The sequence below is a fragment of the Hemiscyllium ocellatum genome, chromosome 4, assembly GCF_020745735.1.
Source record: "Hemiscyllium ocellatum isolate sHemOce1 chromosome 4, sHemOce1.pat.X.cur, whole genome shotgun sequence".
NCBI classification, from domain to species: domain Eukaryota; kingdom Metazoa; phylum Chordata; class Chondrichthyes; order Orectolobiformes; family Hemiscylliidae; genus Hemiscyllium; species Hemiscyllium ocellatum.
In genome coordinates this window covers 66454489-66481196 of record NC_083404.1, presented here as the reverse complement: position 1 = coordinate 66481196, position 26708 = coordinate 66454489, and the positions used below count along the sequence as shown (strand labels likewise).

General features: G+C 40.7%; 1 protein-coding gene across 1 annotated transcript in view; it reads left to right on the top strand.

Moving 5' to 3' along the window:
- The window catches only part of LOC132815404 (cytochrome b5), a 49825-nt gene that overhangs the window by 13417 nt on the left and 9700 nt on the right, over positions 1–26708 (top strand). Inside the window, exon 2 of the mRNA XM_060824303.1 lies at positions 25302–25430. Within this exon, the coding sequence (XP_060680286.1) occupies positions 25302–25430 (129 nt within the window). The remainder of the gene's footprint in view (positions 1–25301; positions 25431–26708) is intronic.

Below are 26708 nucleotides of genomic sequence, written 5' to 3'. Positions count from 1 at the left end.
TAATCCTCTTGTATAAGGCTATAAGCTCACTATATAGTAGGTTTGCCACCATCCTCTTTTTATGTTGGATATGTACAGGACCCACTTGATTTAGTGTGGTCAAGGAAAGACATTTATTTGTCTAACAAGAGACTCACTTGTCTTAAACAAGATATAGTTATTGCATGCTAGCAATGATGTACAAGTTGGCACTGATGTGATAACTATTGCTGCAAAGATTGAGAAAGACCCAGATTTCTCCTTTGAGACTCTAAACTTTTCTCCCACGAAGCCTGTATAACATCATAATGGGTGGTACTTAAGGCACTCCTCAACATTTATCATTTCAAACTCTTCGATCCAAGTAAAACACAGACCAAACTCACATTCTTGTTAAATTGGAGGATCAGGGGTATCTAAAATCTGGAAGAAAAGCTTTTTGGATATGGCAAGCCTTGGTTTTCTTCTAAGATCATTGAGACATTTTGCATTTTGGTATGACTAATTGTGCTCGTGAATGCAGTTCTATAGCAACAAGTCTTTTTGATTTTGCAAAGATTCAAAATCTGTCAGTTGGATTGTTTTCATAATGTATTCTGACTTTATGGCATGTATTTGGTGTAGATTAGATAAACTGCACTATTAATTTAAGAGTCAATTTGTAAATGTTTCTGAGACTATAATATGATGGATCAACTGGCTTTGTATTTGGAATGCTTTATAGTCTGAGAGGAACAGGGAGGCTTTATACTGCAGAATAAATAAAAACCATTCTACTTTATATTAAATCCTTTTGAATATGTAATACTCAGATTATAACTGTTGTGTAGAATCAAACAGATCTTTTGCTAATGAGATGCATTAACAAATAAAATTTAGGTAATATAGTCGTGCGAAAGTAACCACTTAGTGACTGGTTAGTTTCTGTGAACTGACTGTGTTGCCTAGTTTTCAATGGTTTTTGAAAATATTCTATAGCCAACTTGGTTTGGATTTTGGGCAGAATTCAGTCATTATAGAAATTCAGTGGAACATTTTGATTTGCATTTGTAGATATACACAGTAGTGGAAGGTTTAATTTTCATAAATGTTTTAGGACGACTTGGGTAGGTTAAAACGACCTAAATTAATTTCACTTCTTTTAAAAAATTGTGGATTTTTATTGATAACTGGAGAATGAAATCTGCATGAAAAGTTCTGAAAGAAAATTAACATTCTTTTGTGAGGGGATAGAAAGATGATATTTTCTGCATTTCAGTAATTAGACTTTTGGTCTTGCATTCATGTCTCTATTCCAACATCCCACCATTTCTAACTGACAAAGTCTAAATTTTCTTTATAGATCTTCTTGCTTCGCCACTGCTTGCTTCTCTTTCAATATAATTACCAGTATCAACCTCTTTGACCAAACTGATAGTCACCAGTTCTAATACCTCCTCCTATAGTTGGTGTCAATCTATCTGAGTACATAATTTTGAAATGCCTTCAGCCATTTATTTTAAATTCTGTTGAAGACACTCTATAAATGCAATTAGTTTGTGCTATTGTGCACACACCTGATGTTCCGAACAACCAAAATCTTTATTTGCCTCATCTTTAGACGTTTGGATCTTAAAATTTGTAAAATTAGGCAGATTTTACTTGTGATGCTGGATATAGTATGTAATAAAGGGAAATAATTTTATTTCTAAATAGGTGTTGTAATGTGTTTTATAGCTAATGTAGTGCTTTTTACACAGCAGATTCTCAGGTATAACTGAGATACATAGTCAGTTAATCTGTTTGTGATGACGTTTGAGGTGTGAATGTTGATCAGGAAATTGTAAGAACTCCCACACTCTTCTTTGAATAGTCTCGCCATATCTTTCAATACAACTGAAAGTTAAAGCAAGGTTGGAGTGGTCAAGTTTCTGAACTAGGACTTGAATCTCAACCCTCTGTCAGATAACACTTAACTAGTTCTTCACCAAATTTCCTTGTAAGTCTTATTCACTTTTCCTCTGGCAACGAATCTGCACAGTTACTACTTTTGCTGTTTGAATTCGTGTATCGCTGGACATCGGAGTGCATCTGGGCAAATGAATAAACAGTGAAGTTCACAACTAATGTTAGAGGAACTGTTGGGCGAAGTTCACCGCACAGAATCAGATAAGTTACTTGTTATTTTAAGTCTACCTAAGAGAAAGGCTGCAGTAGTGGGTACTGTGGATTCTTTCTTGATTATATGTTTTTGGAGATAAGTCTCTTGATTAAACTTAAAATATAAGCCATAGCTATTAATTTAACCCGGGCAGTGTTTGTAGAGGAATAAGATGGTGTTATTTTCTGGGTCTGTAGATTGTGAAGGAGCAAAAATGGCCTTTGCACTGATATGTACTTCTTGTCAGTTGTGGAAGTTTAAAGAGAGTTTAAAGGTTACTGCGGATTATATCTGCCATAAATGCTGTTGGATACGAATCTTATCAGATCGAGTGGATCAGTTGGAGAGACAGATTGAAGCGATGAGGAATTTGCAAAAGCAACAGTATGTGATGGATGGCAGTTAGAGGAAGGGGGGAAAGTCTCAGATACAGTCAAATAGATGCGTTAACTCCAGGAAGGGTAAGAGGGGTAGGCAGCTAGTGCAGGAGTCTTTTGTGGAAATACCCATTTCAAACAGATATGCTGTTTTGGAAAATGTAGGAGGTGATGGATTCTCAAGGGAACGTAGCACGAACAGCCAAGTTTCTGGTATTGAGACTGGCTCTAATGCAACGAGGGGTACGTCAGCTTCCAAGAGATCAATGGGAGGGAGGGAGGTGGGATCCAGGGAGATAGTGAGGAAAGAGATCAATCTGAGACGGGTACAGCTGAGAACAGAAGTGAGTCAAACTGTCCCTGCCTGCCCTGACTATATAGGACTAATGAATTAAGCTGCATTTATTTCAATGCAAGGGGCCTAACAGGGAAGGCAGATGAACTTGGGGCATGGTGAGGAACATGGGACTGGGATATCATAGCAATTATGGAAACATGGCTCCGGGATGGGCAGGACTGGCAATGGATGTTCCAGGATACAAATACTACAGGGAGGATAGAAAGGGAAGCAAGAGAGGAGGGGGAGCGGCATTTTTGATAAGGGATAGCATTACAGCTGTGCTGAGGGAGGATATTCCCGGAAATACATCCAGGGAAGTTATTTGGGTGGAACTGAGAAATAAGAAAGGGAGGATCACCTTGTTGGAATTGTATTATAGACCCCCCAATAGTCAGAGTAAAATTGAGAAACAAACTTGTAAGGAGAGCTCAACTATCTGTAAGAATAATAGGGTGGTTATGGTAGGGGATTTTAACTTTCCAAACATCGACTGGGACTGCCATAGTGTTAAGGGTTTAGATGGAGAGGAATTTCTAACGTGTGTAAAAGACAATTTTCTGATTCACCTACTAGAGAAGGTGCAAAACTTGACCTAATCTTGGGAAATAAGGCAGGGCAGGTGACTGAGGTATCAGTGGGGGAGCACTTTGGGGCCAGTGACCATAATTCTATTCGTTTTAAAATAGTGATGGAAAAGGATATACCAGATCGAAAAGTTGAAGTTCAAAATTGGAGAAAGGCCAATTTGGACGGTATTAGGCAAGAACTTTCGAAAGCTGATTGGAGTCAGATATTTGCAGGTAAAGGGACGGCTAGAAAATGGGAAGACTTCATAAATGAGATAACAAGAATCCAGAGAAAGGATATTCCTGTCAGGGTGAAAGGGAAGGCTGGTAGGTATAGGGAATGCTAGATGACTAAAGAAATTGAGGGTTTGGTTAAGAAAAAGAAGGAAGCATATGTCAGATATGGGATAGATTGAGTGAATCCGTAGAATATAAAGGAAGTAGGAGCATACTTCAGAGGGCAAATAGTATTAAGGAGAATCCAAAGAGTTTTTACAAATTTATTAAGGGCAAAAGGGTAACTAGGGAGAGAATAGGGCCCCTCAAAGATCAGCAAGGCGGCCTTTGTGTGGAGCCACAGAAAATGGGAGGGATGCTGATGCAAAATATTTATTTAGTATTTACTGTGGAAAAGGATATGGAAGATATAGACTGTAGGGAAAATAGATGGTGACATCTTGCAAAATGTCCAGATTATAGAGGAGGATGTGTTGGATGTCTTGAAACGGTTAAAGGTGGATAAATCTCCAGGACCTGATCTGGTGTACCCGAGAACTCTGTGGCAAGATAGAGAAGTGATTGCTGGGCCTCTTGCTGAGATATTTGTATCTTCGATAGTCACAGGTGAGGTGCCAGAAGACTGGAGGTTGGCTAACGTGATGCCACTGTTTAAGAAGGGTGGTAAAGACAAGCCAGGGAACTATAGATCGGTAAGCCTGACCTCGGTGGTGGGCAAGTCGTTGGAGGGAATGCTGAGGGACGGGATGTACATGTATTTGGAAATGCAAGGACTGATTCAGGGTAGTCAACATGGCTTTGTGCGTGGGAAATCATGTCTCACAAACTTGATTGAGTTTTTTGAAGAAGTAACAAAGAAGATTGATGAGGGCAGAGCAGTAGATGTTATCCATATGGACTTCAGTAGGTGTTTGACAAGGTTCCCCATGGGAGATTGATTAGCAAGGTTAGATCTCATGGAATACAGGGAGAACTAGCCATTTGGATACAGAACTGGCTCAAAGGTAGAAGACAGAGGGTGGTGGTGGAGGGTTGTTTTTCAGACTGGAGGCCTGTGACCAGTGGAGTGCCACAAGGATCGGTGCTGGGTCCTCGACTTTTTGTCATTTAAATAAATGATTTGGATGTGAGCATAAGAGGTACAGTTAGTAAGAGGTGTAATGGACAGGGAAGAGGGTTACGTCTGATTACAACAGGATCTGGACCAGATGGTACAATGGGATGAGAAGTGACAGATGGAGTTTAATTCAGATAAATGCAAGGTGCTGCATTTTGGGAAAGCAAATCTTAGCTGGACTTTTACACTTAATGGTAAGGTCCTAGGGAGTGTTGCTGAACAAAGAGACCTTGGAGTGCAGGTTCATAGCTCCTTGAAAGTGGAGTCGCAGGTAGGTAGGATAGTGAAGAAGGCGTTTGGTATGCTTTCCTTTATTGGTCAGAGTATTGAGTACAGGAGTTGGGAGGTCATGTTGTGGCTGTACAGGACATTGGTTAGGCCACTGTTGGAATATTGCGTGCAATTCTGGTCTCCTTCCTATGGGAACAATGTTGTGAAACTTGAAAGGGTTCAGAAAAGATTTACAAGGATGTTGCCAAGGTTGGAGGATCTGAGCTACAGGGAGAGGCTGAACAAGCTGAGGCTGTTTTCCCTGGAGCGTCAGAGGCTGAGGGGTGACCTTATAGAGATTTACAAAATTATGAGGGACGTGGATAGGAGAAATAGACAAAGTCTTTTTCATGGGGTTTGGAAGTCCAGAACTAGAGGGCATAGGTTTAGGGTGAGAGTGGAAAGATATAAAAGAGACCTAAGGGGCAACTTTTTCACGCAAGGGTGGTACATGTATGGAATGAGCTGTCAGAGGATGTGGTGGAGGCTGGTACAATTGTAACATTTAAGAGGCATTTGGATGGTTATATGAATAGGAAGGGTTTGGAGGAATATGGGCTGGGTGCTGGCAGGTGGGATTAGATTGGGTTGGGCTACCTGGTTGGTGTGGACGGGTTGGACTGAAGGGTCTGTTTTCCATGCTGTACATCTCTATGACTATACAGCCTGCAGAATTTTTGAATGCATGAAGGGACAGCCAGCAGTGGGAAAACAAAATCCACAGAATTAGCTGCAGCAGTTCAAGGCATGGCAACATCAGAGGCATGGTAACCTCAGAGTATTCTCAAAGCAAAAACCTCAGTCATTAACTTTTCAAAATAGTTGCAAAAACCTTGTAGCATTATAAATATAAAAATAATTGGACTTTTTTATACACTGTAAAGTACAGTGTAAAATCCTGTTGGATAATGAGGAATTATTTTGTTAATGACAATAATATAATTGACCATATATTTGACATCAGGAGAGACAGACAGAAAACATATAATGGAGACTTGTGAAGAATCTTGTATTAGAGGGCTGCATTCAGTCTGATGTGCAACATTGTGTAAATAAAGATTGTTATGAGGTTACAGAGAGTGTGAGAGCATCACTTTAAGTTAAAACCATTCTAGGAATGCAAATAACTTGGCTAATTCATATAGCGTGCATATCCTTGGATACGACAGGACAATTTAGGATGGTCCATCCACCGAACCTGCACATCTTTGGACTGTGGGCAGAAACTGGATCAGCCAGCAGAAACCCATGCAGCCAAGGGGAGAACGTAAAAACTCCACGTCAACAAAGGCTGGAATAGAATCTGGGTCCTTAGTGCTGTGAGATAGCAGTGCTAACCATTGTGCCACTGTGCTGTCTCTTTACACAATACAACTTCTACAGAGGTGCAAGAACTTTGAACTAAAGTTTTATTGCCATCTTTGCTCACATGCTGTTTTATAGAGTAGTAAAACTTGGATTTTGAAAAATGAGTCATGTGACTATTCCATATTTTAATACCCTGCATGTTAAGGAGTTAAATAACAGATTACTGTACTTCGCATATATGATTAACATATGCTGCACATTTTTATGTTTTGGGGAATAAATTTGTCAAGTTCAAATTATTTATCCATTAAATGAGTTGATTGAATGCTTTTTACACGTTTCGTCCATTGTTATAGTGCGCTGGTAGGTGGAAGTTCAAACCCTTGATCTAGGTTAAAAATTAATGGTGTTTCTTATTCCAGATAAAGTGTACAGGAGAGCAGGAGCTATGTCAAGCTGGTTTAATCGGTTATTTTGTTTGTTTTAATCTTGCCATTGGTCATTACGTTAGTCTCTAGCAAATTTGAAAAAAGTTTACATTTAAAGAACTTGTACATTTTAATTATTTTAGTTTGTTTCGGTACTTTGTTTTTGCCATCATCCACCGTTAATCATTCATTATTCTAGATTATGTCCATGCAGTTCTAGTTATCAATCGAAATTTTGTAAAAAAATGGGTCAATGTTGTGTCGGTGAATTTCCAGGAAGTGTTAGATAATGTGTCTCATCAAAGGTTGCTCCACAAGTTAAGAGCAGAGGGTGTAAGGAATAACATATTGTCATTAATAAAGAATTAATTAGCAAACAGGAAGCAGAGATAGAGCTAACTGTCGTCTTGACTTAGTAAGCTGTAAGTAGTGAAGTATGGCATAGAGAAGCTGTAATTAAAGCTAACACTGTATCATAAAAGGTCTGTTTCCGTGCTGTATATCTTCTGGCTCTATGTTGTATTCCTAGTTTTCTTGTAAGTCAAAAGACATTTATTTTTTGCTATTACAAAGGTTGGTAGTCAGATGGCATTTTGAGCATTGTAGCCAATTTGGGCTGTCTACGTGTTGGGGTGTACAGTGACACTGGAAAAGCCTCAAAAGAAATCTGAAAATTATTTTTCGCTTTTGGGCCCTTAACTAACTTGGCTTAAGAACATGCATCTTTTCCACTTAGAAGATTGACTTAGTTCCACCTTGAGAAATAATTCGAGGACTGGCCAGTGTATCTATTGATAGATTATTTAACTCAACAGATTGGGGAGAATCAGGGGATGTGAATTTGAACTTGATAAAAACCCAACATCAAGTCTGCTCAAGATCTTACATTTTTTTCAGAGAGCAATGAACCTCTAACACATTGCGAGCTGGCATAGTGGATTAATTCTTATCATGCCTTCAAGAGGGAACTTACCTAGAATAGACATCCATCATTTAGAGTAGAGTCTCTACAGTGTGGAAACAGGCGATTCACCCCATTGAGTCAACACTGACCTTCTGAAGAGCATCCCACCCAGACCCACCTATTCTATCCCTGTAATTCTACATTTCCCATGGCTGATCCACATTGCTTACACATCCATAGATACTGTGGGTAATTAAACACAGCAAATTCATCTAACATGCACATCTTCGGACTTTGGGAGGAAAGCAGAGCACCCAGAGAAAACCCGCATTGATACAGGAATAATGTGCAAACTTCACACAGAGTTGTTCAAGGTTGGAATAGAACCTGGATCCTTGGTGAGGCAGCAGTGCTATCCACTGAGCCACTATGCCACCCTTAAATTTTTTGAACACAACTGGATTTACAGATAACACTATACTGGACTGATCCTTGTTTGAAGAATGATCTGGTGGAGGAAGTGTAACAAATGTCTCCCAGATTAATGCCTGGGATAGCAGCATTGATATATGTCGTCAGGCTAGATTGGTTAGGACAATATTCACTGGAGTTGAGAAGAATTGGGGGGTATCTCATAAAACCCTATAAAATTTTAACAGCACTGGACAGGGTAAATGAAGCGAAGACATTCCTGATGACTGGAGAGTCCAGACACAGGGTTATCAGTTTATGATTATAGGTCAGGCCATTTAGGACTGAGATAAGGAGAAATGTTTTCCCCCAGACAATAGTGAGCCTGAGAAATTGTCTGTCAAAGAAAGTGGTTGAGGCCAAAATATTGAAAGGTTTTCAGAAGGAGTTATATCTAGTTAGTCATTGAGATGTACAGCGTGGAAACGGACCCTTCGAGGTATTTGGTATGCTTGCTTTTATTGGTCAGTGTATAGAGTGTAGGAGTTGAAAGGTTATGTTGCATCATACAGGACATTGGTTTGGCCCCAGAGGCATGGTATATTGAGGAAACTGAGCAAAGGCTACGACAATGGATGAATGGGCACCGCACAACAATCAACAGACAGGAGTGTTCCCTCCCAGATGGTGATCACTTCAGTGGTCCAGGACATTCAGCCTCTGACCTTCGGGTGACCATCCTCCAAGGTGGACTTTGGGACAGCTGTAGAGGAAAGTGGCCGAGCAGAGGCTGATAGCTAAGTTCGGTACCCATAGGGAGGGCCTCAACCGGGACCTTGGGTTCATGTCACATTACAGGTGATCACCATTGCACTACACACACACACACACACACACACACACACACACACATACATTCTCACACTCACAACCTCCACCCCAGACAGACACACACACAGACAAAGACCCACATGCACACATATATTTTGTGGGGTGAATTTGCACTTGCAGAGTTACATTGCACTTTGCTGAAAAACTACATACATTCATGTAGAACTCTGAGCTCAAAAACTGCATGAATGTACGTAAAACTCTGTTATCTCACTTTTTAGATTAGAATCAATCTAAACATCAGGTCATAGACAGAGAACACAGGGGGCCAACACCTTCAACATATTGTCTAGCTATCTCCATTGTTAACAGCTCACCCGAGAATGCAACTTTTAAAAAAGGTTTTGTGATTTACACATGAAAGAAGTGAAACTATCACTGTATTCTAACAGATGAAAGGCTTAACAGACAATCAATTTTTCAATGTATAATTTCAGTTACATCACACTGCAAATTTTTGCTATAAATTCTGTGTTACAATCGAGCCCTCTACTATCACCTGATGAAGGAGCGTCGCTCCGAAAGCTAGTGTGCTTCCAATTAAACCTGTTGGACTATAACCTGGTGTTGTGTGATTTTTAACTTTGAGAATCTTTGGAAGTCTCATCCCCAAAAGGTGGTGGAGGCAGAATCTTTGAGTATTTCAAAGGCTAAAGTACTTTACTGTTTTTGATAAGCAAAGGGATTGAAAATATACTGTAGGTAGGAGGGGATTTAAAGTAATCAAATCATCAATGACCTTATTGAATAGCAGTGGGCTGAGTTGCCTACTGCCGCTCCTAATTTGTATACCTCTGGAGATTGTTTGTTTGACTGAAGTGGGGGAGGGGAGTAATTGGGGATTTAGTCATTTGTCAGGCCTGACGAGATCTTTCTCTTGTGACCATGTATTGTAATCACGAAAGCCACTCCCTGCTAACAGTGTCTTTAAATTTGTTGTCTTTTTGATACTTGAGATTGCTGAAGGGTTTGATTTGGGTCTGGTACTGCTGTCTGCATTTGCATTGGGAATGACTAGGAACACTTGAAGTTAATGTTTACCATTGATTTTGAAATGCTGCATCATGGTCCTTGAGTAAATTTGGTTGGTACTTCAGTGGGTGGGACTTTGAACTTGTTAAATCTGGGTATGCTGGATCTCAACTGTTATCAGTAAATATTGCAGAACGAGCTACATTTTACTCAAAGCTTATCTAGATAGCCAGATTAAATCTTTGCTTCTTTAACTGAGACTTTAACATTTATTTACTGCCATTTCTTTGGTTTATTACCCTTCCTTTCATTTGTTTACTTGAACTCATAAAAGAGGTTTCAAAGTTTTTTGCAAAAATGATGTAACTTTCTAATTGTTTTGGATTGCTGATTTTTGAAGTGAGCATGTTTGAGTTAAGCAGCTTTAATGTCATTGAACTCCATTTTTGTGAGTTGTTGCCTTTTTTCTTAAGGAATGCTTTAAAAAAGACTTGCAAGAGCAACTCTGGTTTGAGCAGCCTGGGTTTTTTTTAAAAATGGAGGAGAAAGTGAAGTCTGCAGATGCCAGAGATCAGAGCTGAAAATGTGTTGCTGGAAAAGCGCAGCAGGTCAGGCAGCATTCAAGGAACAGGAGATTCAACGTTTCGGGCATAAGCCCTTCTTCTGAAGAAGTGCCTATGCCCAAAATGTCAAATCTCCTGTTCCTTGGATGCTGCCTGACCTGCTGCGCTTTTCCAGCAACAAATTTTCAGCTTTTTAAAAAAAATGTCTTTTTGCAACTGCCTAGAAAATGGAAGGATTTTGACAATATTTATAGCGTCTGATATGGAGGTATCATAGGCAAGAATATAGTCTCTGACAACAGTGCCTTCAGTGATGGTTATGTGAATATGTGGGCATAGAATATTAGAGGAAAGCCCTGGAGGATTTCTGAAGTTACCTTGAACATTTTAAAGCCAAAAAGCATGTTGTTGGCAAAGCATAGTCGGTCAGACAGCATCCAAGGAGCAGGAGAGTCAACATTTTGAGCATAAGTTCATCATCAGGAATCAAGGGGGCTGACAGATAAATGGGAGGGGGGTTGGGCTGGGAGGTAGGTAGCTGGGAATGCATTGGGTAGATTGAGGTTTGGGTGATGCCGACAGATCAGAGGGGAGGGTGGAGCTGATAGGTGGGAAGGAAGATGAACAAGTAGGACAGTTCAAGAGGGCAGTGCCGAGTTGGACCATCCCCAATCCAACCTTCCAATTCGGCACTGCCCTTTCGTACTGGTTATACTGCACTATGCAGCAATTTCTTCCAATTTATCTTTGGAAAGATTGAGAAGTATGTTTGAGGACATGTGAAAATGCGCCATCCAGATGTTTGTATAGTACAGATATACACTTGAATAAAGAACAAAGAAAAGTTACAGCCCAGGAACGGGCACTTCGGCCCTCCAAGCTTGAGCTGATCCAAATCCACTGTCTAAACCTGTCACCAATTTCTAAGCATCTGTGTCCCTCTGCTCCCCACGTACTTGTGCATCTGTCCAGACATATCTTAAATTAATCTACCGTGCCTGCCTCTATTACCTCTGCTGGCAATGCGTTCCATGCACCTACCACCCTCTGTCTAAAGTGCTTGCTGCATGTATCCCCCTTAAACTTTTCACCTCTTACTTTGAAAGTGTGGCCTCTCATTATTGAATCCTTCACCCTGAGAAAAAGCTTATCTCTATCTACCCTGTCTACACCCTTCATGATTTTGTAGACCTCAATCAGGTTCCCTCCTCAATCTCTTTTTTTTTCCCTAATTAAAACAATCCTAACCTACTCAACCTCTCTTCATAGCTAGCATCTTCTATACCAGGCAATATCCTCGTAAACCTTCTCTGCACCCACATTCTTTTGGTAGTTTGGCAGCCAGGACTGTATACAGTATTCTAAATGCAGCCGAACCAATGTCTTATACAATTTTAACATGACTTGCCATGTAAAATAAAGTTAGTCACGTGACCTGTTCTGAAGTCTGCTTGCCAGATTGGTTTGATTTTTAGATAGCAAAGGTAGGCTTGGATTGTTTGTTTTATTGGGAAGAAGGTGCAAGATGTTTGCACTTGGAGACAATAGCCGCATCCTGATTGTTAACACTGGCTGACTGCAAATTCTCAAAATTGTGTTGAAACTGTTGGGTTGTCAATAGTTGTGCTTAACTATCAATTTAGATCCAAAATGAAAGTGATTAGTGTGTCAAAGGTAGCTAATTAATATTTTAATCTATGTACCAGGCCTGTGACCTTCGTTACTATATACAGAGAGGAACCTTGATTGTCTGAAGGACATGGGCAGGCAGTATTTCGTTTGGATAATTAAATGCCAGATAACCTAGTTTAGCCAAGCACTGGGACCTTGCGATATTGCTGGATAATCAAGGTTCCACTGTGAAAAGTTGATCATTGTGAACGTCAATATAGTGATTTTATAATGAGGTCAACTAGGTAGACCTCCTAGAATATGAGTTCCCTGATTGGGCTGTTAATCTGGTCCAAACAGAGAACCCTGGCTGACAGAGAAAAAAAGACTGTCAATAAAAGATTTTATTATTTTGAAAAAAACAGGACTGTCCAAGAGCAGGGTCTGAGGAAGCTGGAGCAACGTCCAGGACTTGCCACGTGTAAATAAAGGGTGACTTGGTGACGAGATACTGGCCTCAGTGGAATTATTTCAGTCATGTTTGGGGCTTTCCTAGATTATCAGTGAATATTTCAAAGTGGTTTGGAGTCTGCCAGGATTTGAGAGTATGGCTACAGATCAAAACATAAGTGGCTGAGAAGGTGAGGGGGCCTGGAACTTTTTCTGACCTTTCAAGGAGTACAATCAAAGGAAGAAAAGATACTTATCTGCAACATGCACCAGCCACTGCCTCCTTTTTATTTGCTGTTTTCCCAAGCCCTGTAAAGACTGGACAATGAAAGCCAAACCTGTGAAACAGAAATGATGACAGAATTGCAGAATGGGTTTTGCAGATGCCAGCTAAATGGAAACAAAGTATGTCTGTGATGAGTCAGATTGAACATAGCTACTAAGATTTTTTTAAACTTTTTATGTTTTTGCCCCCGAGCACAATCTGCTGGCTAGGTTGTTGCAGAGGTATGGATCTTAAAACTACATGGTGGCAGCACAAAAGGAGGTGCATCATTTTGCACCAATTTTGTCATCCTGTGCTAATCTTTTTTTCCCCATATCCCTGCAAACTGTTACTTTACAGCTAATCGTCCCATGCAGTCTCGAAAGCCTCCACTATATTTTCAGGCAATTTATTCCACAACCCTAACAATTCACTGATATAGTGTCGTAGATTTCTACAGCATAGAAAAAAGGTCCTTCAGCCCATTGAGTCTGTGCCAGTCAAAAAACAACCACCTAACTATTGTAATCCCATTTGCCAGCACTTAGCCCCTAGCCTTGTATGCCTTGCCATTGCGTGAAAATATTTTTCTCACATCCCTTCAAACTTTCTGTACTTTACCTTAAATCTATGCCCCCTGGTGTTTGATCCCTCCACCAAAGGGACAAGCTTCTTCCAGTCTACTCAGCCGACATCCCTCATAACTTTATACATCCCAGTCATGTTCCCAGAGTCTCCTCTGCTCCAAGAAAAACATCCCAGTCTATCCAATTTCTCTTCACAACTAATACTCTCCAGTCCACTCAACATCCTGATAATCTCTTCTGCACATTCTCCAGTGCAATTACACCCCTCCAATCATATACATTCCAGAATATTATACTGCTAGCTAGGTCATCATTTCTTGCCATTCACAACTGTATTTGAAATTTCCAGGAAATGTTTGGGTAAAATCTTCAATCTCTTGTCAATATATCGAATGTTGTTTACTCTTATTATAGCTGCATAATATAAACTTGAAAAGACATGTTGTCTTTAGCAGCAAGTTTACTACAATATTCTACTTATTTATTTCCTTTGGAATGTTTGCTCCAACAAAAGTTTTATATTTAATTTTTTTACTGACACAACAAAAAGCCATGCTGTGTTAAACCTAATATGACTTAATCTCTGGTATAGCCAGCTATAGCAGCAGGTCAATGTAAACATTCATTGACAGTCTATAAACACATTAAAAAGTTTTTTTTACTCACAACCCTTGCTTTGTTTGTACATCCTTTTATATCCTTGCCGTCTTGTTCTTGCATATTTTAAAGTGGAAAGAGCTTCACTCTATCAATTCATAGAATCTTTACAGTCCAATAAAGAGGCTAAATGGCCCATTGAGTTTGCACTGACCTTTGAAGAGCATCGCACCTCGACACAGCCTCCTACACTATCCCTGTAATCCCTCACTTGTCATGGCTGACAATCCAGCCTGCACACCTTTGGACTGTGGGGGGAAAATCAGAGCACCCAGCAGAAACCCACACAAACACTGGGATAACGTGTAAGCTTCATACAAACAGACACCCAAGGTTGGAATGAAACCTAGGTCTTTGATACGCTAAAGCAGCATAATGAGCCCTCGGTATCTGCCACAAACTTTTTTTTTCTTAAGACTCACTTTTATGCCTCTTGACATCTGGAGTTTGCTGTTCCTGATCCCACCCTTCTTCCTTACTGGAACATATTTGCCCTTACTATTACTATTTCCTCCTTGAATGCCTTCTATTGCTCTGGCATTTTTATCTGTTTGTAGCTGGTTCCAGTCTACTTGGGATAAATCATATCTCAACAATATTAACCTTTCCTCCGTTTTAAACTTGTAATCTGTGCCTATGCAATTTCTTTTCCATAACTGTCCTAAATCTAACTGAGTTATGGTCACTATCTCCAAATTGCTGTCCTTGGGTGGGAGGGGATGCTTTTCAGAAAGTTACTTTTCAGTGGCCTCCTTGATCCTGGCATCCAAGAGGCAACATACCATCCTGGAGTGATGTTTAAAGTCAGAAAAGTACCTGTCAACTTTAGTTGCTAAAAATCCCCTAATACTGTACTATGATCCTTCCACACAACTCCCCCTCGCTGTTTTCCAAGCCTGAAAATGGATTGTGAGTGAGACGTCCTCAGGTGGAGGTGCTAATGAAGGAGGGTTTCCTTGCACCCTATCTGATTCCTTTCTTCTGTCTGATGGCCACCCTTGTCCCCTGTCTGCCTGCACTTCCTTCAGCTTCAGAGTGACCATGTCCTGAAATGTGTTATTTACTATCCTCTTACTTATGTGACTGCTCTGTGGTGCCCCTAAATTTCTGCTCAAGCTCCAAAATCTGGAAATGAGTTATTGCAGCCGGAGGTGCCTCCTACATATGGCCGTCCAGTGCTAGTAGGGTTTTCCACATGGTGTAGGATGTGCACGTCACAGACCTGAGCTCCTCAGACATCCCTTAATTAGATAGAATATGGACTCGAGCCTCATTTTGCCCTTACTCTTACTTAAGTATAGACTGGAAGAATCTTCTTCTTATGTTGAACATCCATCCAGAGCCCCTTCAAAGCAACTTGCTTTGCTTGCTGGAGTGAAGTTCCAAAATATTAATTACTTATGTAAAATTTTTAACCTGTACTTATGGTCTTGTCTTCCATCCAGTATCAAGTGCGAGAGAGAAATACCCACCAATTACCTTGCTGCTTAACTGCAATGTCACACTTCAGTTTTGTTGATCCACCTCTGTCCCTGGTATGTCTGCTTCTGGGATCTCTCCACTCTCTGCTCTTCGCTCTTTTTAACTTCACTTCCCTCACTTCTGAATCTTCCACAGCTGCACTCTGTTTCTTTGCTCCAGGGACCTCTACCCTCACTATTCCTTTTATCCTGACTGTTCTTGCTCCTGAGTCTCACGCAGCTCCACTATTAGTCCATCTGTTTCCAGGACCTTCCTGCTTTTACTATTTCTTTTAACATCACTGCCTTTGTCCAACCCTTCCCCCCCGAAAAAAAAGGTTAATGGCAGACCTGGAAGAGCCCTATCAGCTCCTGTGACCCCTCCACACTCTTTCTATACCCACTGCTCCTTTTAACTTCACTGCCCACACTACAGAAGTCTGCTTCTGGATCATCTCCAATTTCAATATCGCTTTTAACCTCTCTGGCCTCCCTTCCAACTCTCCCTCCTGCTTCTGAGACCTATTTACTCTCCACTCTCATTGCCTTAGCTCCCTAATCTCTCTCAACTCTGTCTTTCTGCTTCTGAGACCTTCCTGCTGTAACTGTTGCTTTCTTTTAACCTCACTATCTTCACTTCTGCGTCCCTCACAACTCTGTCCATCTGTCTGTCTGTCTGTCTGCTTCTCTATCCTCATTGTCCTCCTTAGTTTCATACAGCTCTATTATTAATCTGTTTGTTTGGGACTTCTCCCTCTCCACTCTCACTGTTCTTGTTCCCAAGTGTGTCTCAGCCATCAGTCAGTCTGCTTCTGGAACATCACTGGCTTTGCTGCTGAGTCTGTCTCAACTCTGCCATCTGTCTGCTTCAAATATCTTCCCGCTCTCACTATCTCTTTTTAACTTGACTGTCCTAGCTCCTGAATCTCACATCACTGATTTGTCTGTTCCCATATCATTTCTCCTTCTCCTTTCTGCTGTGTGGCCCATGTTCTTAATTCCACAGTCCGTGTAAAGCTCCTTTCAGTTGCCACTATGTCAGACCCCTTCAGCATCTTGTATTTCAAAGACATTACTACCTGTCATTTTTCGAAACCCAGAGTGGAGGTCCAATTTTCTCAGCCTCTAATTATGGTTAATTATAATCCAAAAGCTGCAATAGAGCATAGAACAGTACAGGCCCTTTGGCCCTTGATGTTGTACTGGCCTTTTATCTTGCTCTATGACCAAATTAACCTACATACCCTTCATTTTACTATCATTCTTGTGCTTATCCAAGAGCCACTTAAATGTCCCTAATGTATCTGACTCTACCATCACCACCACTGGCAGTGCATTCCACATACGCACCATACTTTGTAAAGAACCAACCTCTGACATCTTCCCTAAATCTTCCTCCAGCCACCCTAAAATTATGTCCTCTTGTGGTAACCATTTATGCCGTGGGGAAAAAAAACCCAGGACTATTCACTCCATCTATGCCTCTCATCATCTTGTACACCTCTATCAAGTCACCTCTCACCCTTCAAGTCATAGAGATGCACAGCATGGAAACAGACCCTTCGGTCCAAACTGTCCATGCCAACCAGATATCCCAACCCAATCTAGTCCCACCTGCCAGCATCCAGCCCATATCCCTCCAAACCCTTCCTATTCATGCACCCATCCAAATGCCTCTTAAATGTTGTAATTGTTCCAGCCTCCACCACATCCTCTGGCAGCTCATTCCATACACGTAACACCCTCTGCGTGAAAAAGTTGCCCCTAGGTCTCTTTTATATTTGTCCCCTCTCACCCTAAACCTATACCTTCTAGTTCTGGACTCTCTGACCCCAGGGAAAAGACTTTGTCTATTTATCCTATCCATGCCCCTTGTAATTTTGTAAAGCTCTATAAGGTTACCCCTCAGCCTCCGACGTTCCAGGGAAAACAGCCTCAGCCTGTTCAGCCTCTCCGTATAGCTCAAATCCTCCAACCCTGGCAACATCCTTGTAAATCTTTTCTGAACCCTTTCAAGTTTCACAACACCTTTCCAATAGGAAGGAGACCAGAATTGCATGCAATATTCCAACAGTGGCCTAACCAATGTCCTGTACAGCCGCAACATGACCTCCCAACTCCTGTACTCAATACTCTGACCAATAAAGGAAAGCACACCAAATGTCACCTTCGCTATCCTATCTACCTGCGACTCCACTTTCAAGGAGCTATGAACCTGCACTCCAAGGTCTCATTGTTCAGCAACACTCCCTAGGACATTACCATTAAGTGTATAAGTCCAGCTAAGATTTACTTTCCCAAAATGCAGCGCCTCGCATTTATCTGAATTAAACTCCATCTGCCACTTCTCAGCCCGTTGGACCATCTAGTCCAAATCCTGTTGTAATCGGAGGTAATCCTCTTCGCTGTCCACTGCACCTCCAGAAGACTGGAGGTTGGTAAACGTGGTGCCACTGTTTAAGAAGGGCAGTAAAGACAAGTTAGGGAACTATAGACCGGTGAGCCTGACCTCAGTGGTGGGCAAGTTGTTGGAGGGAATCCTGAGGGACAGGATGTACATGTATTTGGAAATGCAAGGACTGATTCAGGGTAGTCAATATGGCTTTGTGTGTGAGAAATCAAGTCTCAGAAACTTGATTGGGTTTTTTTTGAAGAAGTAACCAAGAGGATTGATGAGAGCTTCAGTAAGGCGTTCGACAAGGTTCCCCATGGGAGACTGATTAGCAAGGTTAGATCTCATGGAATACAGGGAGAACTAACCATTTGGATACAGAACTGGCTCAAAGGTAGGTGGTGGTGGAGGGTTGTTTTTCAGACTTGAGGCCTGTGACCAGTGGAGTGCCCCAAGGATCGGTGCTGGGTCCTCTAGTTTTTGTCATTTACATAAATGATTTGGATGCGAGCTTAAGAGGTACACTTAGTAAGTTTGCAGATGACACCAAAATTGGAGCCCTTCTTCGTTCCAATGAGAAAAGCCTTGGCTCCTGCAACATCTCTTCATAAGGCATACCCTCCAGTCCAGGCAGCATCCTGGTAAATCTCCTCTGCACCCTCTCTAAAACTTCCACATCCTTCCTATAATGAGGCGACCAAAACTGGACACAATATTCCAAATGTTGTCTAACCAGGGCCCTGTAGAGCTACAGCATAACCTCACGACTCTTAAACTCAATCCCCTTGCTAACCAAATGCCGCCTTAACAACCCAATCAACTTGGGTGACAACTTTGAGGGATCAATGAACATGGACCCCCAAGATCCCTCTGTTCCTCCGCACTGTCAGGAATTCTGCCTTTAACCCTGTATTCTGCACTCAATTCGACCTTTCAAAATGAATCACCACTCACTTTTCCTGGTTGAACTCCATTTGCCAGTTATCAGCCCACCACTGCATCCTGCCAATGTCCCGTTACAACCTACAACAGCCCTCCACACTATTCACCACTCCACCAACCTTGGTGTCATCCGCAAACTTGCTAACCCACCCTTCCACTTCCTCATCCAAGTCATTTGTACGTATTACTGAGCAGAGGTCCCAGAACAGGTCCCTGTGGAACACCATTAGTCACTGAGCTACAGGCTGAATACTTTCCATCTACTACCACCCTCTGACTTATATGGGCAAGCCAATTCTGTATCCAGACAGACAAATTTCCCTATATTTTCCAGGGTGGCACGGTGGCTCAGTGGCTAGTACTGCAGCCTCACAGCGCCAGGGACCTGGGTTCGATTCCAGCTTCGGGCGACTGTCTGTGTGGAGTTTGCACATTCACCCCATGTCTGCATGGGTTCCTCTGGGTGCTCCGGTTTCCTCCCAAAGTCCAAAGATGTACAGGTCAGGTAGATTGGCCATACTAAATTGCCCATAGTGTTAGGTGCATTAGTCAGAGGGAAATGGGTCTGGTTGGGTTACTCTTCGGAGGGTCGGTGTGGACTTGTTGGCTGAAGGGCCTGTTTCCACACAGTAGGGAATCTAATTTAATCTATATCCTATGTATCCGTACTTTCTGAATGTGTCTACCATGGGGACCTTTATCAAATGCCTTGCTAAAATCAATGAATGGCATATCCACTGCTCTACCTTTATCAATGCGATTTGTCACATCCTCAAAAAATTCAATAAGGCTTGAGAGGCATGACATAACCCCCTCAAAGCCATGCTGCCTATTTCTAATCAAACTATGGTTTTCCAAGTAATCATAAATCTTACTTCTCAGAATCTTCTCCAAACTGTACCCACCACAGACATAAGATTGACTAGTCTAGAATTTCCCAGGATTATCACTTCCCTTTCTTGAACAAGGGAATAACATTTGCCACCCTCCAATCATCTAGTACTACTACAGTGGACAGTGAGGATGCAAAGATCATCTCCAAAGAAGTCTCTTCCCTCGTTTTCTGCAGTAACCTTGGGTATATCCCCTCTGGCCCAGGGAAATTATCTATCCTTATGTTTCTCAAAATTTTCAGTACATCCTCCTTTTTAACATCAACCTATTCAAGCATAGCAGCCTGTTTCATGCTGTCCTCACAAATGACAAGGTCCCTCTCACTAGTGAATACTGAAGCAAAGTATTCATTAAGGACCGACCTCCCTGTCTCCCTCAACTCCAGGCACAAATTCCCTCCATTTTCCCTGATTGACCCTACCCCCACTCTGGCCATCCTTTTTTTCCCTCCCATAAGTGTAGAGTGCCTTAGGGTTTTCCTTAATCATAACCGCTAAAGCTTTTTCATGCTCCCTTTTAGCTCTCCTAAGTCCATTAGTCAGTTCCTTCCTGGCTACCTTATTACCCTCTAGAGCCTTGTTTGATCCTTTCCTCCTCAACCTTAAGAAAGCTTCTTTCTTCCTCTTGACTTGGTCCCTTGTCACCCAAGGTTCTTTCACCCTATCATCCCTTCCTTGCCTCAGTGGGACAAACCTATCCAGCACTAACAGCAAGTGCTCCCCAAACAACCTCCACATTTCTGATGTGCATTTCCCAATTTAGGAGCCCCAAATTCTGCCTAATATCACTGTAATTTCCCCTCCCCCACTGAAATATTTTCCCATACAGTATGCTCCTATCCCTTTCTATGACTAAAGTAAAGGTCAGGAAGTTGTGATCACTATCACTGAAATGCTCTCCCACCAAGAGATCTGGCACCTGGCCTGCTTCGTTGCTCAGCACCAAATCCAATATGGCCTCCCCTCTAGTTGGCCTATCTACATACTGAGTCAGGAATCCTTGCTGGACACACCTGACAAAAACAGCTCCATCCAAACTATTTGAACTAAGGAGGTTCTAAACAATGTTAGGGAAGTTGAAGTCACCCATGACAACAATCCTGTTACTTCTGCATCTTTCCAAAATCTTCCGCCCAATCTGCTCCTCCGTGTCTCTGTTGCTGTTGGGGATCTGTTTTTTAAAAAAAAACTGTCAGTAAGTGACAGTTCCTTTCCTGTTTCTGACTTCCACCCATACTGACTGTATAGACAAACCATCCTCGATGAACTTCATCTTTTGCAGTTGTGATATCATCCCTGATGAGCAATGCCACTCGCTCATATCTTTAATTCTACTCCCCCATTCTTTTTGAAACATCTAAACCCTGGAACATCCAACAACCATTCCTACCCCTGTGATATCCAAGTCTCCATAATGGCTACAATATCATAGCGCATATATTAGTACTTGGAACAAAGTTCACCACCCTTATTACTGACATTTCTTATGTTAAAGTAGACGCACTTCAGCCCATCACACCGACTACAACTTTGCCCTATCAACTGTCTATCCCTCCTCACGGAACCTTTGCACACTGTATCTGAATGGTCGCTAGCTACTTCATCCTCCGATCCAGCGCTCCAGTTCCCACCCCACAGCCAAACTAGTTTAAACTTCTCTGAAGAGCTGAAGTAAACCTCCTGCCGAGGATATTGGTGCCCTTCCAGTTCAGGTGGGACCTGTAAGATATCAGAAATAGTGGATAAGTTACTTCCATCTTCTGTGAAGCCAGATGCAGAATTAATCAACATCTATCATTTCTATAAGCCTCGTGATTGCTCCTGTATTTAATTTGCTCTTTTTTTCCCATCTTTAATTTATCAATTGGTCTTTACAGATTTCTACATTACTTCCAATCCTCAGGTTTAGAGGCTTCACTTTGCAACACTGGAAGCCTTTTCTGTTTTTGATTTAACACTCTCCATAGTTTCCCTGGTAAGGCATAGATGTTTTTTTTTGCAGAGATTTTTAGTTTTAATGGAATTTATTTTTGTTGAATTGTTGTAAATATTCTCTAATGTTTATTTGTCACCATATTCTGAAGTCTATTTACACAATCAATGTTAGCTCACCTCAAAGCATGGTGTGAGAAGAAGGTGTTTCAGTTCATCCAGCACTGGCACTAGTACTAAGGAAGGAAAGAGCTGTTCCATGGGGCTCCATTTAAACTGGGCTGGGACAGGTCTTCTGGCAAATCTTAGACCAGGACTGTGGATAAGAGGTTGATTTAAGAGAAACGATAATTGTCTTTGTTTAGATTTATGATTTTTGTTTGGTATTGGAGTATATCAAACTTATGGAAGCTTTGACTTATTTTCTCATACAATCTTTTACTATAGGGTTACTAATTTAGCCATGCTATTGTATAATATAATTTTCTCATATTCATTCCATAGCACGTTGTTTGAGGAATATTTTGCAAAGACATTCTACGAACTCCTAATTTTCAATTTGTTTTGTCTAGTTTGTGAAGGTTAAGGTTACCCACTGTTTTGCATGTCTTTATAGCAGCCTCCATTCGTATTTCATCCTATTGTGTCTGTCTTCCCCAAATATTGTGCATTTTGGTATATTTAATTCACACCCTTCATCACTTTTACCATCTCTAATGGCAATTAAAGCAATTATTTCTATTGTACCACTAGTTCATCTATCTTGTTATGAATACATGGACGTTTATTCATTGATCCATTATTACTAATAATCTCGCAGCCTCACAGTCCTTGTCTTTTACTTGAATCACTACACAGCTTTATTGCCTCCTCTGTTCTCCTTTAAATTTTGATATATTCCTTCACCTATCCCTTGTCCTTTCCCTTAAATCAACCTCTTATCCACAGCCCTGGTCTAAGATTTGCCAGAAAACCTGTCCCAGTCCAATTTAAGTGGAGCCCCATAGAACAGCTCCTTCTTTCCCTAGTACTAGTGCCAGTGCTGGATGAACTGAAACCCCTTCTTCCCACACCATGCTTTGAGCCCATGTAGTCAACTCACAAATCTGCATCCCTGATGCCAATTGAAGTGCGACTATGATAAAAATTGGAGTATTAGCTAGTGAGGTTTCACATTTAATTTGGACTCTAACTATTCAAATCATTGCAGCAGAACATCACGTTTTCTCATTTTACTTATATTGTTCATTCCTATACAGATGATAGCAAATGAATCCTACCTTGTCCAAAAATGGAATAACATTAAAGGCTACAATGAACCAACTAAGGACAGTTTCACTGGAACACCTTTAATAGCATCAAGCCAGAAATCTTTGCCAAAATAATACAAATTTGAGTCAAAAAATTCTGACTAGTTTAAGGACAGAGATTCATGATTGTTTGGCTGTCTGTGTCTGCATGAGTATCCAGCCATCTTGACAGATTTGTTTGTTTGTTTGTAACAAAATTTGAGGAAAAACACGTGGTGAAATTACAAGAAAGAAATGGCTTCTGAGTTTTTTAGGGGCATGTAGTGAATGATCTTTCCACATAATTTTTATTTTTGGATTCATGCACATATATGAATTTGAAAATCACACAACACCAGGTTATAGTCCAACAGGCTTAATTGGAAGCATAATAGCTTTCGGAACGTCGCTCCTTCATCTACCTGAATGGAATGTCCTGTATGCATCAGGCTGGTCTGATCAGAGGCCTCAAAGGAGGGACTATAGGCAAAGTTAATATCAGGTTGTATATGTGTACTGTATGCAAAACAACATACCAGGTATCTAATGTGTCTTGAATTTTCAAAGCTGTGTGACAGAATAGGTACTTGAGTACTATAAATATGTGCTGCACGTTTTGCAGAGTTAATTAAGACTCTGAGACAGGATGGATTTGGCCCCTTGCATAGAGTCGTAGAGATTTACAGCATTGAAAAAGGTCCTTCAGGCCACCACCTCTGTGTCAGTCGAAAACAACCACCTGTCTGTTCTAATCCCATTTTCTACAAATTGACCCAGAGACTTGGCATCACAAGTATACATCTGAATACCTCTAAAATATAGCATACATGCTTAAGTAATATCTTTGTGATCACACTAACTCAAGATCTTTTCAACAGCAGTGGGATAAACAGCCAATTTACACAGATCAGATAACTTTTTGTTCTTGTACAATCCGTGCATAGAATTTGCAATTCAGTTTATTAATTCATGCATTTAGTGATAAAAATAGAAAAACAAAATGATACCCTCCCTCTTTTCAAGGCACATGCAAGCTATTGTAAATACATGTTGTATTCAATTCCATTTTTTAAACAAAAAAATTGTTGTCTTTACCACTACTAATTGTCAGGAGTACAGCATTGAAATATAACCTGTCTATATAATGTGTGTGGAAAAAAGAACAGGCTTTTAACCAGTGCAAATTGCCCACTTTCTGTGATCTGTGAAGTTTTCATCCCCTTACCTTAGGAAATATGTTTAATAATTGAGACAGTCCAGAGAAGTTCACTAAATCGATTCCAGTTATGGAATAATATAATTCTGAGGAGTGGTTTAGCAGATTGGGCTTGGACACATAGGAGTTTAGAAAATTCAGGGGTGACCTTATTGAAATATGTAACTTAACATGGAAATTGTGGAAAGGCTGTTTCTCTTGTGGAAGAATAGAGGACAAGAGGGAATAATCTCAGAATAAGAGCCTGCCCAGTTAGGAACTGGATGAAGAGGAATTTCTTCTCTCAGAGGATAGTGAGTCTGTGGAGATTCTTTAATGCAGAGGGCTGTTGAGACTGGGCCATTAAGTATGTTCAAGACTGAGAGAGACTTTGTTTTTTTAATCAGTAAGGGAATGAAGGCAGGGTAGAGGCAGGCAAGTAGCATTGAGGATAATTACATCAGCTCTAATTTCATTGAATGGTATAGCAGACGTAAAGACATGCAGTATGGAAATAGACTCTTCAGTCCAACTAGTCCATGCCAAACATAATCCCAAACTGAACTAGCCCTACCTACTTGCTCCTGGTCCATATCCCTCCAAACTTTCCTACTCACGTATCCATCTAAATGCCTTTCAGATGTTGTAGTATACCCACATTCACCACTTCTTCAGGAAGTTCATTCCGTACAGAAACCACTCTCTGTGTAAAAACATTGCCTCTTTTAAATCTTTCTGATCTCACCTTAATAATATGCCCCCTAGTCTTGAAATTCCCCATCTTAGGGAAAAGACCATCTACCATCAACTTTATCTATACTTCTCATTATTTTATAAACTTCTGTCAGGTCAGTTCCCAACCTCCTACACTCCAGTGGAAAAAAGTCCCAGCCTATCCAGTCTTTCTTTAAAAATCACACAACATCAGGTTATAGTCCAACAGGTTTAATTGGAAGCTTTACCCAATTAAACCTGTTTGACTATAACCTGGTGTTGTAATTTCTAACTTTGTACGCCCCAGTCCAACACTGGCATCTCCAAATCAATCACGGCATGTATGAATAATATCTGTTTGTTCTTTAATTTTTAAATTGCTAACTTCAACCGTTTTATTGTGTCTTGCAGCATCCTGGTGGTGAAGAAGTACTCAGAGAGCAAGCAGGAGGTGATGCATCAGAAGCTTTTGATGATGTTGGACATTCTACTGATGCACGAGAGATGACAAAAAAATACTTCATTGGAGAACTTCATCCTGTGAGTCCTGTTACCTCTGTGAAATGTGTAGCACTACTTTCAGAATTAAATTTAGAAATCCTGAGGTTATTGACTCAACTCAGTTGAACATTAATGTAGCACTATAAAAATAGAAGAGTAAAAAGTGAGGTCTGCAGATGCTGGAGATCACAGTTGAAAATGTGTTGCTGGTTAAAGCACAGCAGGTCAGGCAGCATCCAAGGAATAGGAAATTCCTATTTTCTATAAAAATAGAAGATTGTTCAAGTACTTTAGAGGCATGAAGGAGAAGCAATTGGATGTCCAGCAAGAATGTGAAGTTGGTTTTAATAGGAATGATCAGAGAAGAGCTTTAAAGAGAACTTTCAGGAAGGAGAGGGAATCCCCGAATAAATGTTCTAGGTAGCTTGTGGAATGTTGTCTCTGATTTCCCCTTCATTGTACCTGTCCTGTTTCAGACAGTATGGTCTCTGTAAATAGCCAGTGGCTAACTCATGCAGCTGTCTTAAAGGAACCATTTTGCAATCCTTGATTACTACACGATTGTGCACTCTACAACGTAGAGGGGACATTTAACTGAAGAAACAGCCATTAATAAAGTGGAGATGACAGGATAAGATGTTCAGGAGACCAAGTCACCGGAATGGAGAATTTGGGAAATGAAATTGTTCAAACTGGATGATGTTGTATGAATAGGTAAAAGCAAAACTAGGAGAACTTAAAGATAGCTGAAATTTGAGGAACAATGGAATACAAAGTCTGTGTAGCAAGGACAGATGTGATAGGTGAGTGAAAACTGATGTTGTAAAGATATGGGCAGTAGATATTTGAATGAGATGATTAATGGAGGACAATGGATGGAAATTTTCATGGATCTCCAGCCAGGTAAACCCTGGGGAATTGAAATGACAAAGACATGGATGAAAGCAACTAATATGTTCCATCTCTAGAATATGCAACTTTTTCATCTTTCCATCTTGCTTTGACCGTTTCAATTATTCTACCCCCTTAACTGTTTATTATGTATCGTTTGAATAGATTTTCTTTCCTCTGTCTATTCTAACTTTACTTCCAATTTTTATTCCTGTTCTCTGGTTTTATTAGTAATTTTATTTTCCATTTAGTATTTAATTATAGTCGAATTATTCCATTAAATATCTATCACTTCAACAATTGTTTCCTTTTACATCCTTCTTCGCAATCTGCTAATTTGTCTGCTCTTTTAAATTTTAACCCAATTTATTATTTTAGTGCTCTCTGCAAGTTTTTAAGGGCTTGACCAATTTAATCCAATCCAAT